This window comes from Tetrao urogallus (assembly GCF_951394365.1).
Source record: "Tetrao urogallus genome assembly, chromosome: 2".
NCBI classification, from domain to species: domain Eukaryota; kingdom Metazoa; phylum Chordata; class Aves; order Galliformes; family Phasianidae; genus Tetrao; species Tetrao urogallus.
This window is the reverse complement of record NC_136814.1, coordinates 18,294,294-18,309,132: the sequence shown is the minus strand read 5'-3', so window position 1 is coordinate 18,309,132 and position 14,839 is coordinate 18,294,294. Positions and strand designations below refer to the sequence as shown.

At 39.0% G+C, this 14,839-nt stretch overlaps 2 protein-coding genes across 2 annotated transcripts in view; both read right to left on the bottom strand.

Annotated features, from left to right (window-relative positions):
• Positions 1-1,439, bottom strand: part of EPRS1 (glutamyl-prolyl-tRNA synthetase 1) — a gene marked incomplete at both ends in the record, with an annotated part of 38,121 nt that extends 36,682 nt beyond the window's left edge. Inside the window, one exon of the mRNA XM_079532812.1 lies at positions 1,394-1,439. Coding sequence (XP_079388938.1) covers positions 1,394-1,439 — 46 coding nt within the window. The remainder of the gene's footprint in view (positions 1-1,393) is intronic.
• A 3,905-nt stretch (positions 1,440-5,344) lies between these two features.
• Positions 5,345-12,854, bottom strand: BPNT1 (3'(2'), 5'-bisphosphate nucleotidase 1; the record flags this gene model as incomplete). The annotated part of the gene is made up of 8 exons (XM_079550905.1): positions 5,345-5,493; positions 6,427-6,532; positions 7,273-7,470; positions 8,475-8,566; positions 9,578-9,626; positions 10,148-10,255; positions 10,499-10,603; positions 12,738-12,854. 8 exons carry the CDS (start codon positions 12,852-12,854, stop codon positions 5,345-5,347), a joined length of 924 nt encoding a protein of 307 aa, XP_079407031.1.
• Positions 12,855-14,839: the final 1,985 nt, after the last annotated feature.

Sequence of the window (14,839 nt, the reverse complement as noted above, 5' to 3'; positions counted from 1 at the left end):
CAAAGTATAAACCACCACAGCCCTGACAATATTTTTAACACTATTTAATGTTTACAAAAAGACGTACCGAGAAATTCTATTCAAGACAAACACAAGAAACTTACACAGGCTCCTCAGAGTAGCTCACCAGTGACAGTGCAGAAATAAAAGATCTTCTAAGGCTATTCACCAACTGGAGGACAGCTCTGTCCATATCCAAAGTGGCTCAATGCAACCTGCTCAGAACTCAATGCTCCATAGCACAGTAGAAGGGCTTGAACAAAGCACTAAGCTAACGTGGCTGCATTATTTCTGGGCTGGCTCTGCTCCAGACCCTGCCTGCTGAGCTGGAGGTGAGGAGCTTGTGTTTGTGTGCTTTCCTCACAAGCATATACAAAGACAGCAAGCTTTGCACAGGCATTACTTCAATGAAAGTAGCCAGAGGGCCATGCTGTAGGTCTGGAAGGGCATCTAACCAACCTGTTACTTCTTAGAATCACAGAATCATTGTAATTGGAAAAGACCGCTAAGACCGTTACGTCCAACCCACGTCCACAGTGCCCTATGGACAATGACTCCACCACCTCCCTGAGCAGCCTGTGCCACTGCATCACTGCTCTTTTGGAGAAGAAACTTCTCCTAATACCTGAGCAACCTGAAATCTTCCTGCACATTTCACCTTCCCTGAGAGCAACACAGTCTGCCCAAGGTTGACAGTGCGTAGCTACTAATACGTTGCCCTACATACAAGTCACAGGAGCTGGAAGCTCCCAGCTCCCACCTCAGTGCAAATGCCTCCTGTGGCATTAAGAACAGTAAGCTAACATCCTTCTACCCCTGTATTCCACACGTGAAAGTCAGGGTGACATCGCTCACGCAATACATCTGAAAGGCCCATAAGTACGCTAATAGCACGGAAAGGCTTTGGAAACGACAAGGATTAGACTGAGCAAGCTGTGTAATTAATACTAGGGACATTAATAGCTACCACACGCCTCCAGCGCAGCCATGATGAGCAGCACGGAGCAGGCAGGAGTGGGACGTGCGCTCGGCCGCCTCGTACACACGCTGCCAACGTGCTTCGCTCGTAAGATGTAATATCTCTAGCATCCTTACATAATCCCCTCAACTAAACCTCTAGTGCCAATTATCGGCTACAAAAACAAACGCTCCAGAGCCCCTGCGTTCGCAGCTCAGACCGCACCGCCGCCTAGGGAGCCAATGAGGGGAAGCAGGCAAGCCGAGGACGGGCCGGGCAGCGGCCGCCCCTCACCGCCCGCCGGGGAGCGGCCGCTCAGCGCGCGGAGCCCGCAATGCTCCGCATGATGCAACGCGGCGGCACCTTGCGCGACCACAGACACCCCGAGGGAAGGAGGAGGGCCTGCGAAAAAGAAAGGGCCCAGCCCGCGCTTACCGAGCGGGGGGCTGTCCGCCTGCACCGTGAGGCTCAGCGCCGCCATCCCCACCGCCACACCGGAACCAGAGGAGAGAGAGGGGAGAGGCGAGGCGGGGCGGGAGGCAGCGCCAGCGCGGCGGCAGCACCACCTCCGGCGGCCCCGGCGTGGCGGGGAGGAGCCGGTGCGTCACTTCCCGCAGCGGGGCTGGCTTGCCAGCTGCTGTCTGTCGTGGCTGGGCCTTTTTACGAAGCTTTACTCGAGTTATCCGCCAGCATTCTTAGGGTTGGGCTCTGACGGGAGCATCAGGGTTGTTTCTTTATGCCGCTTTTGTGTCACGTCAGCAAATAAAAAAGAGCGCAGAATCATCAAATCATTAAGATTGGAAAAGACTTCTAAGCTCATTGTATCAGGTCATCTACCCATCCCCACTGTGCCCTCAGTGCCACATCTCCACAGTTCTTGACACCTCCAGGGACGATGACTCCACTACCTCCATGCAGCCTGTGCCACTGTATCACTGCTCTTTTGGAGAAGAATCACACACTGTTTACCCTGTTCTCTTACAGTGGTACATTCCTCACATACAAACCTAGCAGTGAATCAATCCAGTCTCAGAATTAATTACAAAACTAGTGCACTAGCAGTTTTCTCTAGGAGGCAGGCTCCGGCTCAGACTGCTGCAAGGACATTGCAGTGTCCCTGTGCTTTTCTGCAGTTTTGCAGCACCAATTTGCTGGCAGAAGAGCTCGTGAATGCATGATTGGTGGAGCACGGCAGTGGGATAGCCAGACTAGATGATTTCCAGAAGTCCCTTCCAACCCCTACGATTCTGTGACTGTGTGTGTGACTGGACCTTCCCTGCCAGCTTGTGTCTGACTCCTGCTGTTGAGTTTTGCTGCACATTTTCCATATATCTAGCTGTATCAGGAGGCATTCCAGTTTCCACGAGCATGGGAAATAGCTCCACGCATGTCTGTTTAAACATTAGATGGTGTATTCTCTACACTCAGTGAAGCAACCATAAATGAGCTCAGAGATCAATATGCATACATCAGGTAGATTGAGGATATAAGCACACAGGTGAGTGTTACCAGCAGTAGGTTCTGGACTTGACTTTACATTTGAACGACTATTACAAGGAAAGACTTATTAGCACAGGTTTTGTCTTTAAATCATTCTACATCTCATTTTAAATTGTTTCACAAACTCACATACCAATTTTGAAATGAATACTAAAGTAGCCAAGAATCCTGGAGAGATGAGAATTACAGAATCATAGAATCTTTAAGGCTGTAAAAGACATCTAAGCTCACCAACTCAGACCCACCAATCCCCACCATGCCCACTAACCATGTCCCTCAGTGTCACACCTCCATGTTTCTTGAAGACCTCCAAGGACAGTGATTCCACAAACCCCCTGGTCAGCCCATGCCAGTGCATTATCAGTCTTTCTGAGGAGAAATTTCTCCTAATGTCCAACCTGAGCTGAATGTATAACTGAGTATGAAAATTAATCTGTACTTGCTAGGTAGTTCATTCCTCAGTCACAATCAGCCTGTGGAATGACTAAAGTTATAAGGAGCCAAAATATGAGGAAGGCTGTAATTAAAACAGGCTGAATCTGTTGTATGTGCTATTACTGGTCATGCACTTGAAGAAAAAGAAGACAGGTAGGCTCTAGATGAAAGGATTAGAAGCATGTGTTGTTCTTCTGTATGCAGCTTTTAGTGTAATTACAGCATCAAATACTGGCTGATGATAGGGCAAAGTGAAGTGACAATCTCGCTAATTTATCTGTAAATGTTGTAAGGATAAGCTGTGCTCTCTGAAGAAAGAGCTTCCTCAGTTCCTTTCCCATGTTTGCACATGAAGAGACTGGGAATTCTTCAGCAAGAGTTGTCTCATTCACAGCATCTGGCATTAAGATGTCCCTGCTTGCTTTAAGCCATCTAGCCCTAAAAACAGAGCAAGCCTGGAGGTACTGCACTGAAGTCAGGTTGGTGCTACCAGTGTGAGGAAAGGATTGAATCCAAATTGCATGCAGTTTGAAAAGTAAATTGTGTTAAATACAAGAAATAAGCATAACTTCACCACTGTTGAAAACTGAATTTTGAAATTTTCAGCTGTATGGAAAATGTATTTTTTTGTATATTACAGATCAGAGCTAACTTAAAGACCCAGAGTCTGGTTTTTAGGAAGACACTGAAGGGGTTTTGCAACTTTGCCATTCACAGTGTCAGCAGGGGTTAAAGAAAAAAAAGTTATGCTGGGCATTCAGGCATTAAGTAAGCAAGGGCTGAGTTCAGGCACCCTGCCTAATACCACAGACCTGTGAGCTTGACAGATGCCACTTTTCTATCCATACAGAGAACAGAGAAAGAAAACAGCTGTGTAGTCCATTGGAATTGGCAGCCACTCATGGCATGCCTCAGTATGAGTCACAGTCATTAATTAATGGAAGTGGCATTCTTCTTCTCTGCCTTCAGAATAACAAAGGACACTTTAAGCTGGCAGTTTGACAATTTAGGTCACCAACAGTTGTTCAGCAAAACTAAATTGTTATATCTGAAAGAAAATCGTATGTTTCCTCTGTTTAAGCTCAGTCTACCATCTTTTCCTGAGATAGCTGGATAACAGTAGCCTAATGAAGCATTGCCCTTGGATTCTTTGGGACCAGAAAGTGTTTTTAATTGTTTGGATCTGTTTAAAACTTTAGAATTTGGTAAGCAATCTTTGTTCCTCCATTTGTGTCTAGAAGCACATTGTATTACATATCTCTTTTGGGTACAATTAGTGCAAGTAGAGATTTGAAGCATTAAGAAAATCCAATAGCCTTACAGTATGATGGCAGCAGGTCAGAAATGGGGGATGGGAAGAAATACAGCACAACACTGTTTCAATTACACTTTGAAACTGACTATTTCAAATAAGTCATTTCAGTAACTGGATGATTTCAAGCTGCTCCCTGCATGTAAGACCTTCTGTACTTAAGTTTCCTTCTGCTAAAATGAAGGGAGAGCATCTCTACTTGCATGTAACTTCATCTTGGTTGATATATAGCTTGAACTGATTGAAAGATGGTCTTTCAAAAAGTGAGAACAGGTAGAGGAGAAGTTTAAGAGACTCACTAAGTAAAATAAAGTATATCATTCTAAAATAGTCTGATGAAAAGATTATTATCAACTGCTTAAGTTCAATGAATCTTCTGCTGCAAAAATGGCTTTTAAACAGCTAAATCATTTTGAAACTAAGAACCCCCTAGAATTAGCTTAAAAACTACCACAGTTTTGCTAGATAGAGAGAACCACAGTGTACACTAAATGCTGCTACAGATATATGACAGAAGTCCTGCTAGAAATATATTGCCTCAGAAATTGTGTGTATTTAAAGGAGAATCTTGGCCTATAACTATAAGGGAAGCCAAACAGCAACCAAACCAACTTCACTTCATTCTCAAATACATGCATTGAAAGATCACATTTCACTTCAAAGAATCATAACTATCCACTTTTATTATAAATGTGATCATCCATCCATTTAAGTTCCTACTCCATCTGTATTTAACACAACAAAATCTTGTTGAGTACAAATGAGAAAAAACACTAAACAAAATTTGGTAGATAAGTTAAAATGAATTTGTGCCCTGAATACTAAGATGGCTTTTGAATTATATTGTTTAGCAGTACATTAACCACAGTCATATTACATGGAATGAATACTCTATTTCCAAAGAATATGGAAAACAAAAGTTGAAGAAATGAAATTATTATATTATTTGCTAAACATAGCAAAACAATTTGATCCAATAGTGGACAGTCTGCAGGTAATTTTGAAATTATTGAATGGCTTAATGTAAGAATTAGATTCAGATTCCATAAAACAATTTCAAACTCTGTTATCTTCTTACTTTAATTTTTCTACAATCTCACCTTCTCGACTTTCCAGGCCAAGTGAAGACACTTTGTACTCTAAGGCACAAGAGATTGTTTAACTGTCTTAGGAATACGACTGGCATAATAGTCATAATTTCTCAAAGTGGCAAGGACCCCAGCTGAATTCATGTGTTTCACTTCTTTGTTATATTGAAAAGAGTTTCCATGGATATCAGTTATCTTGCCTGCAAAACAAAGAAAAAAAATCTTTCAGTAAAAAGGAGTTGGAGAGAGATAATCTAATTTATTAGTACAACTGATAAAACAAAACAAACAGACAAACAACAACAAAAAAACAGCCCTTGACAATTATGTACCTGTCCTTAGGTGTGAAATTTAATCTTTTCTCCCAGTTTGTGCACAATAGCTTTTTCTCAGCTGATACTAAATAACTAAGCAGTTGTGTTTCCTATCAGCAATATTTAAAATTCCTTGTTTCTGGAAAACTACAGCTATCACTTCTGGATGAACTAAAATGCTTCCTGAGTAGATCATACACTGGCAGTTGATAGATAGGAAGTAAAATCCCGAGTTCAAGTAAGAGACAGGGTACGTGTATACCACCAACTCTAGTATAATATAGAAATACCCCAGCTGGTCTTAAATGAGTTTCTGGAAATCACTTAGCAAGAGCAATACAGACCCTTATGCAAGCTAATTTAACCACGAGATACCTGCATAACAAGGAGGCTAAATACAGCACTGTGCTGCCCCAGATTGGTTGTTTTTTTGTGTCTGAGTTAACCTGCTTAGAGCTATCCCCGTTCTGAACACAGTAGTGTAGAAAACAGAGGAGGTAAATAAATGTTATGAAGCACATCATTCTACCTACAGTGTGGGAGTTGCAACTAGATGATCTTTAAGGTGCCTTCCAATTCAAACCATTCTATCATCCTGCATAATTTGTTGCCCCTTTGAAGTTACTGCTTATTTAAAAGGGCTCAAAGCCCCCCAGTGAATCATGATCATTTAAAAATACATACATACAGTCATTTTTCTTCCCAAATACATGTTTTAAAATTTTTTTTTTTTTTTTTTTTTCCTGTGATAAGTTTAAATAACTTACGTTGATGCCATTTCACTTACCTTGGAAAGGATTTTGAATGCTATTAACTTACCTCCCACTGCATGTAAAATAGCTTCAGGTGCACAGGTATCCCACTTCTTGCATCCAGGACTGGCAAATACATAAGCAGATGCTTTGCCTTCTATGAGTTGAATGATCTGTCATGAATAGACATTTAGAACCAGGGAAAAAATAACACCAGGAAACAGGGCTTTTTGTTACTGTTAGAAAATGAGATCCTTTCAGGTATAACTATACATTTCTCAATTAGCATTGAGAAAGACACTCTATTACCATCCTGAATTATCTATTTTTGTGATTGTTATAAATACAGTCTAAAGGATGAAAATTTGCTTTCCATTTCAGGAACAAGATTTCCTATCTTGTAGTACTTAATAAGGAAAAATGGAGATTGGCTCTGTGTTATCTTGGAGCCATTTGGGCCTGTGCACATGTTGGAGAAAAGAGACAGAACAGTCTGTTTTTGACAGCCATGACAAAAGGAAGTTTTCAAAATAACAGCAAAGGAGACATCACTTTGTGCTATTCTTATTTTTATCCTTAGATGCTTGCTTCTAGACAGTTGGAGCAATAGCCTTATTATGATCAAACTGTATTCTCATTTAGTTATTCCAGTCTTTTTATAAATTTTACTGTATCTCCCAGAAACGGGACACAAGTGAAGATGGACCTCAGCCATGACCAGTACAGCCCTTGTTACAAATCTATCTGTACTGAATTTTGACTCCCTACCACATGGCAGACTGTGCTAGGAACAAAGGAGGAGATTCATTGTATATTCATGTAGGTAAACAAATGTTTTCATTAAAAATTCTGTTTCTTTTTCCAAAGATATAACAACCTCCCAATCAAACCAAAAGATTTAAAGTTTCCATACCTTGTTTCCTGCTCCTCCAACTCTGATAATGCTGTCTGGGTTCAAGGCACTGATGCATTCGTTTACCAGAGTACTGCCATGTGAACGGGTGGTAACAATGATGTGTTTTCCAGCTGGTACTTCTGTGAGCTGAAATCCAAAGGCACCTATGCCCAGGACTCCCCAGATTGTTCTGCCCAGTACAGCATCAGCTCCTGTCTAAGGAAAGGTCCAGATGATGGTTAACAACAGTGACCAGTGTTTAAAGCACAAATGGAAAAGAGTGGCTAGAGACATTGTTCCATCTTAGGGAGTATATTATTAACACTGAGATACATATACATGGGGCACTTAAAAAGAAGTGCTCTACAGCTCAGACAGAGGAATCAGAATGTCTCAGCTCTCTTTCCGTCTATGGCAATGACATGTTGTCCAACCTTCAGGAGATTGTTTACTGTTTTCTAATCTGTGACATTATGGTGATGCATGATATTCTGTTTCCCATGACTGACAAACTAATATCTGCATATTTCTCTATTTAAGGCACAATCTGTTACTGATATCTTCATTGTCATTTTGTTATGTTTTATCATATAGACGTAGAACACGTAGAATTAACTGATGTGCATTATATTAGCTCGAGATTTTTCTTTAAATCTACTAAGTTTAATAAATCAGACTACACCTTGAGGCTTTTCCTACTAACACATGTAATAGTGCATTCATCTCAATATATGCAACTGTTGTAGGCTGGCCATCTTGGACTTAAACCTGAGATGTGGCCTGATGCACTCTAACCTATCTACTACCACGGATAGGTTTACGGCTGCAGATTTAGGGCAGTTACCACACATCACGAATTGTACGGATTTAGTAAAGCATCTGTAGCCTAGACTGTAAAAACACAGATATATTCTTTTTTCTAAATAGGAATTTGTTATGTACTGTATTAATGTGTACAGTACATATGTGATATATACTGTCATACTACACAAGCCTCAAGATTCACTATAACCTGTTACCAGGTCCTTGAGATTCAGTTCTTGGAAATAAACATTAAAAACTTTGCTTATGTAAAACAAAACAAAAAAATTCTTTTGTTATGTCATCAACTCCAATACACACTGCTTTCCAGTTGAAAGCTTGCTAACTGGAAATATCACTGAAAAGGCAGTTACAAATCACCTATCAATATAAATCAAACCAATGAGTGCCTTTAATACCTCATAGTTGTAATATGGCTGGTTAATAACTCCTGCTATTGCTTTGCCTCCATAAGCAATTCCAATGAGAACAGTGACATGGTCAAGGAGACCTGTACAGAAATAATATGAAGGTAGTTATGCTTGAAAAAAAAGAAAGCATTAAATGAATAAATGAATGAAAGTAAACCTTCAATAAAAGTCCATGAACTGATATTCGAGGTGGTGTCTTAGAAATGCAAATACTAATCAGGATTTTCTGGTGTAATGGGTTGTTTGATATAACACAATCTTTTTAGCCTCAAGGTCTTCAAAGCATGTCCCAGAAAGAATTTCTCTAGTGTGAACTATGCTCTAATTAACACATAATGAGAAAAATTGAAAGATACATCTATATAATGACACGTGATTATATTCTTCTAAAAATGGGAGTCTAGATTCTTCAGTGGTCTTCAGAAACAGCAATTTCATGGCAGTTCTACATCTCATCCCTGAAAACAGGGAAAAAATAACTAAAAGATTTGATGTTAATCAACTAAAACATGCAGCAGGAAATTAGGGCACGGTTTTGGCATACATTTTACAAGGTTTTTGTTTGCGTTTTCTTCTTTACTGTAAAGTCTATTTCTATGGGCACAAATTGGGCTTTTCTGTGAATGATTTCTTTCCATAACCCAATAATAATGATTTTGGGGAGGGTTTTATTTTATCTTGAAATGATGACGAATACAGCAAAATCATTTGAGTAATTTGAAAAGAATGGTGCACATGTAATTAAGCGTACACTTGTATAAACAGGAGATTTAGTTCTCCAGTTCAAAGTATGTATGAAAATTTATTTGACTAAAAACCTTTTAAGACAATCTGCCAGCAATTAAAAGCAGCCTTTTGCTCCCCGAATTGACAAAAACCGGTAGGAACTTGATATCCCATCAGGTTTATTCTATACCTGTTAGGACTGAGAGTGATGGTTACAAATTTCCACTGCACTCCCAAAGTACAGAAACAAAGTCAGCCTTATGAAGTAATACTGTATGTAACTCTTATCATGAACCAATATACATGTACGTAATACTTTACTGCACTGCAGTAATTTTTTGAATCAGCAGAACTGAGAAGCCAACCTTCAGTGTACTCTTTGGTTCCATCCAAAGGATCAACCCATATTACAAGCTGTTAAAAAAAATAAAGAACAGCATAAACAAATACAAAAAATGTAGTTAAACATGCAAAGCATATATATTTACTTCAGTATATGTATTTACTTTTGTAAGGAAATAAAAATATTCCAGTTTTTCAGTCAGTGACATTACTGAAATCTACATTATTAGTATTTTACAGAAAACCTAAAAATCTCATGAGAACTTGTTAGGAAATATCTTAACAGAGGTATCAAGGCTTAAATTAAACATGGGAATGATATTCTCATGTCCAAAGTCAGTTCATTTTTAAAAATTTGAATCAGAAGCAAATTTCCATTTCTCACTATTGCACAAGGGGATACTCAGTGTTTCCAGCTCTAGAAGTGTGATGCTCATGACTACACAAGTATCATGTATGAGTATCAAACCAAAAAGAGAAACTGACAACACTAATTTTTTTTTTTTTTTTTTTTTTTTTTTTTTTTTTTTTTTTTTTTTAATTCAAAGCAATATAGAGGAGCGTAAGATACAAAGTTATATATGTAAAATTACCTCTTCCTCTTTAATTCCTGTGTACTGAGCAGGACAAGTTTTCTTCAGTATTTCTTCACAGTAGCCATCTTCAATTAATTCCTCATTTACTTCTTCAGGAGGCAGATCCTACGAAAAGGAGTCTCAAAATTATTACAAAAAGGTGCTGCACTCACCTCAGTTAGAGCTGTTGATTTGCTTGCAGCTTACTTGACAAAGCTAACATGCTGAAAGATAAAATGGGACAGATTCCTGGTGGCTTTTTTTTTTCCCCTGCAAAGAGATGATTTTCTAAAACCTTGCAAAGTATATTCCACTGCAAGTTACAGCAAGCTAAATAGTTAGTATGTTAGAAACAAATGAGGTACTTACTTCTTCTCCTATGATTGTTGCTTTGGGAAACTTCCGTGTCAATGAAGCACAAATGCTCATTTGTACCAGTCGGTCAGCTTTGGTCTGCAAGTCATCGGCTCCACTCTGCCAAAAGGAGGAGAAGAATTCATGTACATCAAAACATAACAAAAAGAGTATAATGGAATTCTAGCCTTAATCTTCACGAAACTGTTTATTTGGTAACATAAAATTTCTTTATCCAGCTATAGAAATTAACCACAGAAATGGAAGATAGTTATGGGTTACTTTTTTGCATGCTCCAAGCCTAGTCCATCCCTTATCTAATTGCCTACTCTTATAAGACTTGATATTTAAGTTTTCTCTGAAAAGCCCCACTTATCCTCTAATAAATTTTGGTTGAATTTGATGCTGATTTCAGACCTTGATAGATCAAATTATTGCAGATCTCCTTGTTTCCATGACACGTGAATAAAACCAGTATAAAGTTGTTCTTCAAAATGGTCATCAATAATGTAAGAATAGCTTGACAAAATATCTTTGTAGCAAAAAAGAAAAGAAAAAACACTGTAGAAAGGTTACAAAGAGAAGCATTATAAATGGTGATATTAGAGATGACTGGGAGGAAGGAAACTCTGAAAATCAGGAGTGGAGGAGCCAGCTAAAAGTTCAGCTGTCCTTGCACCTCATTGTGATTAATGGATCACTGGGAGCTCACCGTTGTGAGGGAAAAGGTGGAACATTTTCTTCCAAACTTTTCTGAAGCTTTCATTCAGTAAGGCCAGCCAGAATTGGTCTTCATGTTTGTTAATTGCAGAAAAACGATGAATTATGAGAACTTTGCATTCATTTACATATCTCTTCTCTCCAGACTCCTACTGTTGCACTCTTTCTTTCCCAGCCAAGTTTGATTAAAAGGATTGCAGGAGTTCTCTGAGATTGCTAGCTCCTCAAACAAATTTTTCCTGTTGCTCGCTGTTTTCAATCTGATTTTGACTGTTTGTAGCATTCATAAAAATAAGGTATTTAGAAGCTATATCACCTGCTACTTTTGATAGTTACGTTATACTGTACTTAAAAATATTTATTTGATATGAGTTTCAAAATGTGCCAGTTTTCTTACATTAGAAAATGACTGAGCAATCTTTGTTGCACTGGGAAATAATGTTAAAACTTTCACTTTTTATTTCTTTAAGTTTACTGATTAATTAATCAGTAAAAATTAATTAATCAGTAAAAAATTAATTAATCAGTGAAACTGATAAAAGCGAGCATTTACTTCTGTATTAAAATTACCTTAAGCTAGCTGGATCCTCAAAGAGAAAAAAGAAAGCTGCACAGGGACTCTTTATGAAGGAGTATAGTGACAGGACAAGGGGTAAAAAGTCTTTAAACTAAAAGAGGATAGAATTAGATTAGATACTAGGAAGAAATTCTTCACCACGAGGGTGGTGAGACACTGGAACAGGTTGCCCAGAGAAGCTGTGGTTGTCCCATCCCTGGCAGCATTCAAGGCTGGAATGGATAGAGCTTTGAGCAACCTGGTCTCACGGGAGGCATCCCTGCCCATGGTAGGGGGTTGGAACTAGGTGATCTTTAAGGTTTCCTCTAATCCAAACATTCCTATGATCTATGAAATAATACAGACCCTTCATGAAGCATATAATATTGTAGCATATTCATAAGGCTGGAACTAACTTCAAAGTTCATTCCAGCAATTCTAGTACTGCAGCCAAGACCCAGATCCCGTTTCATCAGTGCAGCATACTAACTTAGAGCAAATCAAAAACATTGTGCAGATGACTGTCACTTCATGCTTCTTTTCAATTTTGAATAACTCCAAAATTACTTTGAAAAGTCATTTCATTTTTGTTTTAAGAAATTAAACATTGATTTGTCCTAATCCAAAATTACATGGCATAATACTGTATCCTGTACTACAGATGTCAGGACACACATGTGGAAATTAATGGGAAAGATGCACTATTATCAATTCTGACATGCTATCTGAACATTATGCTTTGTGAGGGGAATCGGAACAGTTATGGTTTCTTTTCAGTTCTGAAAAACCTGTAGAAATACAATTTAAAACGCACTTCTCCTCCAGCTCTTTTAATCCTTTAACAAGGAATAGTTCTCGATTCAAGGAGGTGAAATTTGGGTTTGACTGTATTTCCTTCCCCTGTTGTTGACCTTCAAAAATACCAGTCTGACTTGCATCTTGATAAGAGAAATGAAATTGAAACAGAGTTAAAAATACCTTCTCCACTATGCCCAGATCCCCTCCGGCCATTACTTTTCTAACAATTGTTGCAGCTTTTTCTGCAACAGAATACGCAGAGGCGACGACACGCATGAGCAGAGTTGGAGAAGCCATACTGAATGCTGAAAAGAAACAAAAAAGACAACATTCACACTTACAGGGAAATATTTTACTTAACATTCCAAGCAGATGCAGTTTGTTTAAGCTGAATAAGAAGGGGAAAGTGAATTACTTTCTGAGAGTAGTAATGGTAAGCTGTGATTTTTAAACACAGTGAAGAAGTACACAGGGATAGAGTGTTATTTTAGGCACAAATTTCTAATATCAACATACTGACATTGGAACTACCTTTCCTCACTTAATTGGCATTAAATAAAAACTAACCAATAAAAAACCCCAACACAATTACAGCAGCAGAAATTCTTCATCATAAAAGCTATGAAAAAGTGCAATCCATACATGTACTAAGCACTCATGTACTAAGTTCATTTTTTCAGTTCTGAACCTACAGAATTCATTCGCGGCCAAACTCAAACACGAAATTACTGGACAGGATGCCAAGACCAACTTCACCCTTTATTTTATTGTAAAGAAATGGATTTTTGTATGTAGACTGATTGTGGACAAAGTAGGCTAATAATGCAAACACTGCACTTGTATGTGAAAATCTGTTCACCTAAATTTTACCATTCTTTCTATATTTCTAGAACTTCTCTTGATTTCTTTAAGAAAATCTATTACATCTGCATTCCTTTTCTCAACACTGTAAGTTCTGTCATTGCATTGTCTTCTACATCTGTTCCCTAGAACATTTCAGTGCAATCCATTATGCCTTCAGTTCCCAAACTAAAGAATAACTACAGCTGTAACTAAAGGCCAATAATCACCCTTTCCTCCCAGGTTTTCTCTGTGTTAGGAGTAAGATGTACTGACAACCGTTCTGTATTCTTTAAAATGCAGAGCTGATTGTTTTTTATGTTTTCCTATCCATTCTTCTACTGCACACTTTTTGAGTTGAGCTCACATACATTACTTACTTCCAGGTAAAAAACACATGAGCACAGAGCTAGAGAAAAGACAGAGGAAATAATTAATCCCTGAACAGAACACAATAAACATCTGGCTTCTTTCAGAGCCACAGACTGTTAGCAGCCATTGCAGCAAGTATTGCACAAGTCACTGTACAACAAGTCACTACACAACACATCTCCTTTCTTGCTTATCTACTCAGTATAATACAAGGTCTATAATGTGGTCTACAGCTACTGTATATGATGTGACTCTAATTTCACCTCTGCTTAGAGCAAATGCAAAGAGCAATGTTAGAGGTATCAAAGTCCTAAATGCAGCTGGTTTTAGAACCTTCTCAGCATTTAGAAACAATGTATAGGTTTCTCTAGAAGTCAGAACTCTGAAGCTAAAAGAGTAGATTGATTGAGGAACTACTTTCAGAAAGTGCAGTAGCTAATGTTAATTATTATTTACTGCTCATGAATGGGAGCAAAGTGCTCCAGACTCACGTAGAATAGCCAAGGTCCAGCCCCAAAGCTGTCTGTCTTGGACAGGCAACAGCAGTCACAGGGCAGATTTTGGAAATGCTATCTGTGGCCAAAAAAAAAAAACCAGCACTGAAGGGACTGGAAAGTGATGGAGCAAATACGTGTCACAGCAAGTTCTACGTCATAGCAAGATGTAGAACACACAGCCACATGAAATAAGTTAGCAGGAAGGAAAATTGAATGTAGCTCATTCCCACTCTTACAGAATGAAACCTACTTCCTCTCTGTAGGAAAGTAACCCCTCAGTAACCCCTCTCAGTAACCCCTACAATTCAAATATTCTTATGAAAAACAGGATTTATTAAAGAGAAACAGAAACAGCGGGTTCAACATTGCCTTCCCTAATAGTGAGCAGCCAATAAAGTGCAAAGGCACTCCTGCAGCAAGGGGTGCCTTCTGTTTTCACAGAGCTGCACCTCCCGTGCGGCACCAGCCCCAGGGTGCCACACTTTTACACCCTCTTTCTGACGAGGAGAATCCCAAACGTACATTTCTACACCACATTCAACATTATAACAGCTCTCTTTGGACCAACAGGTT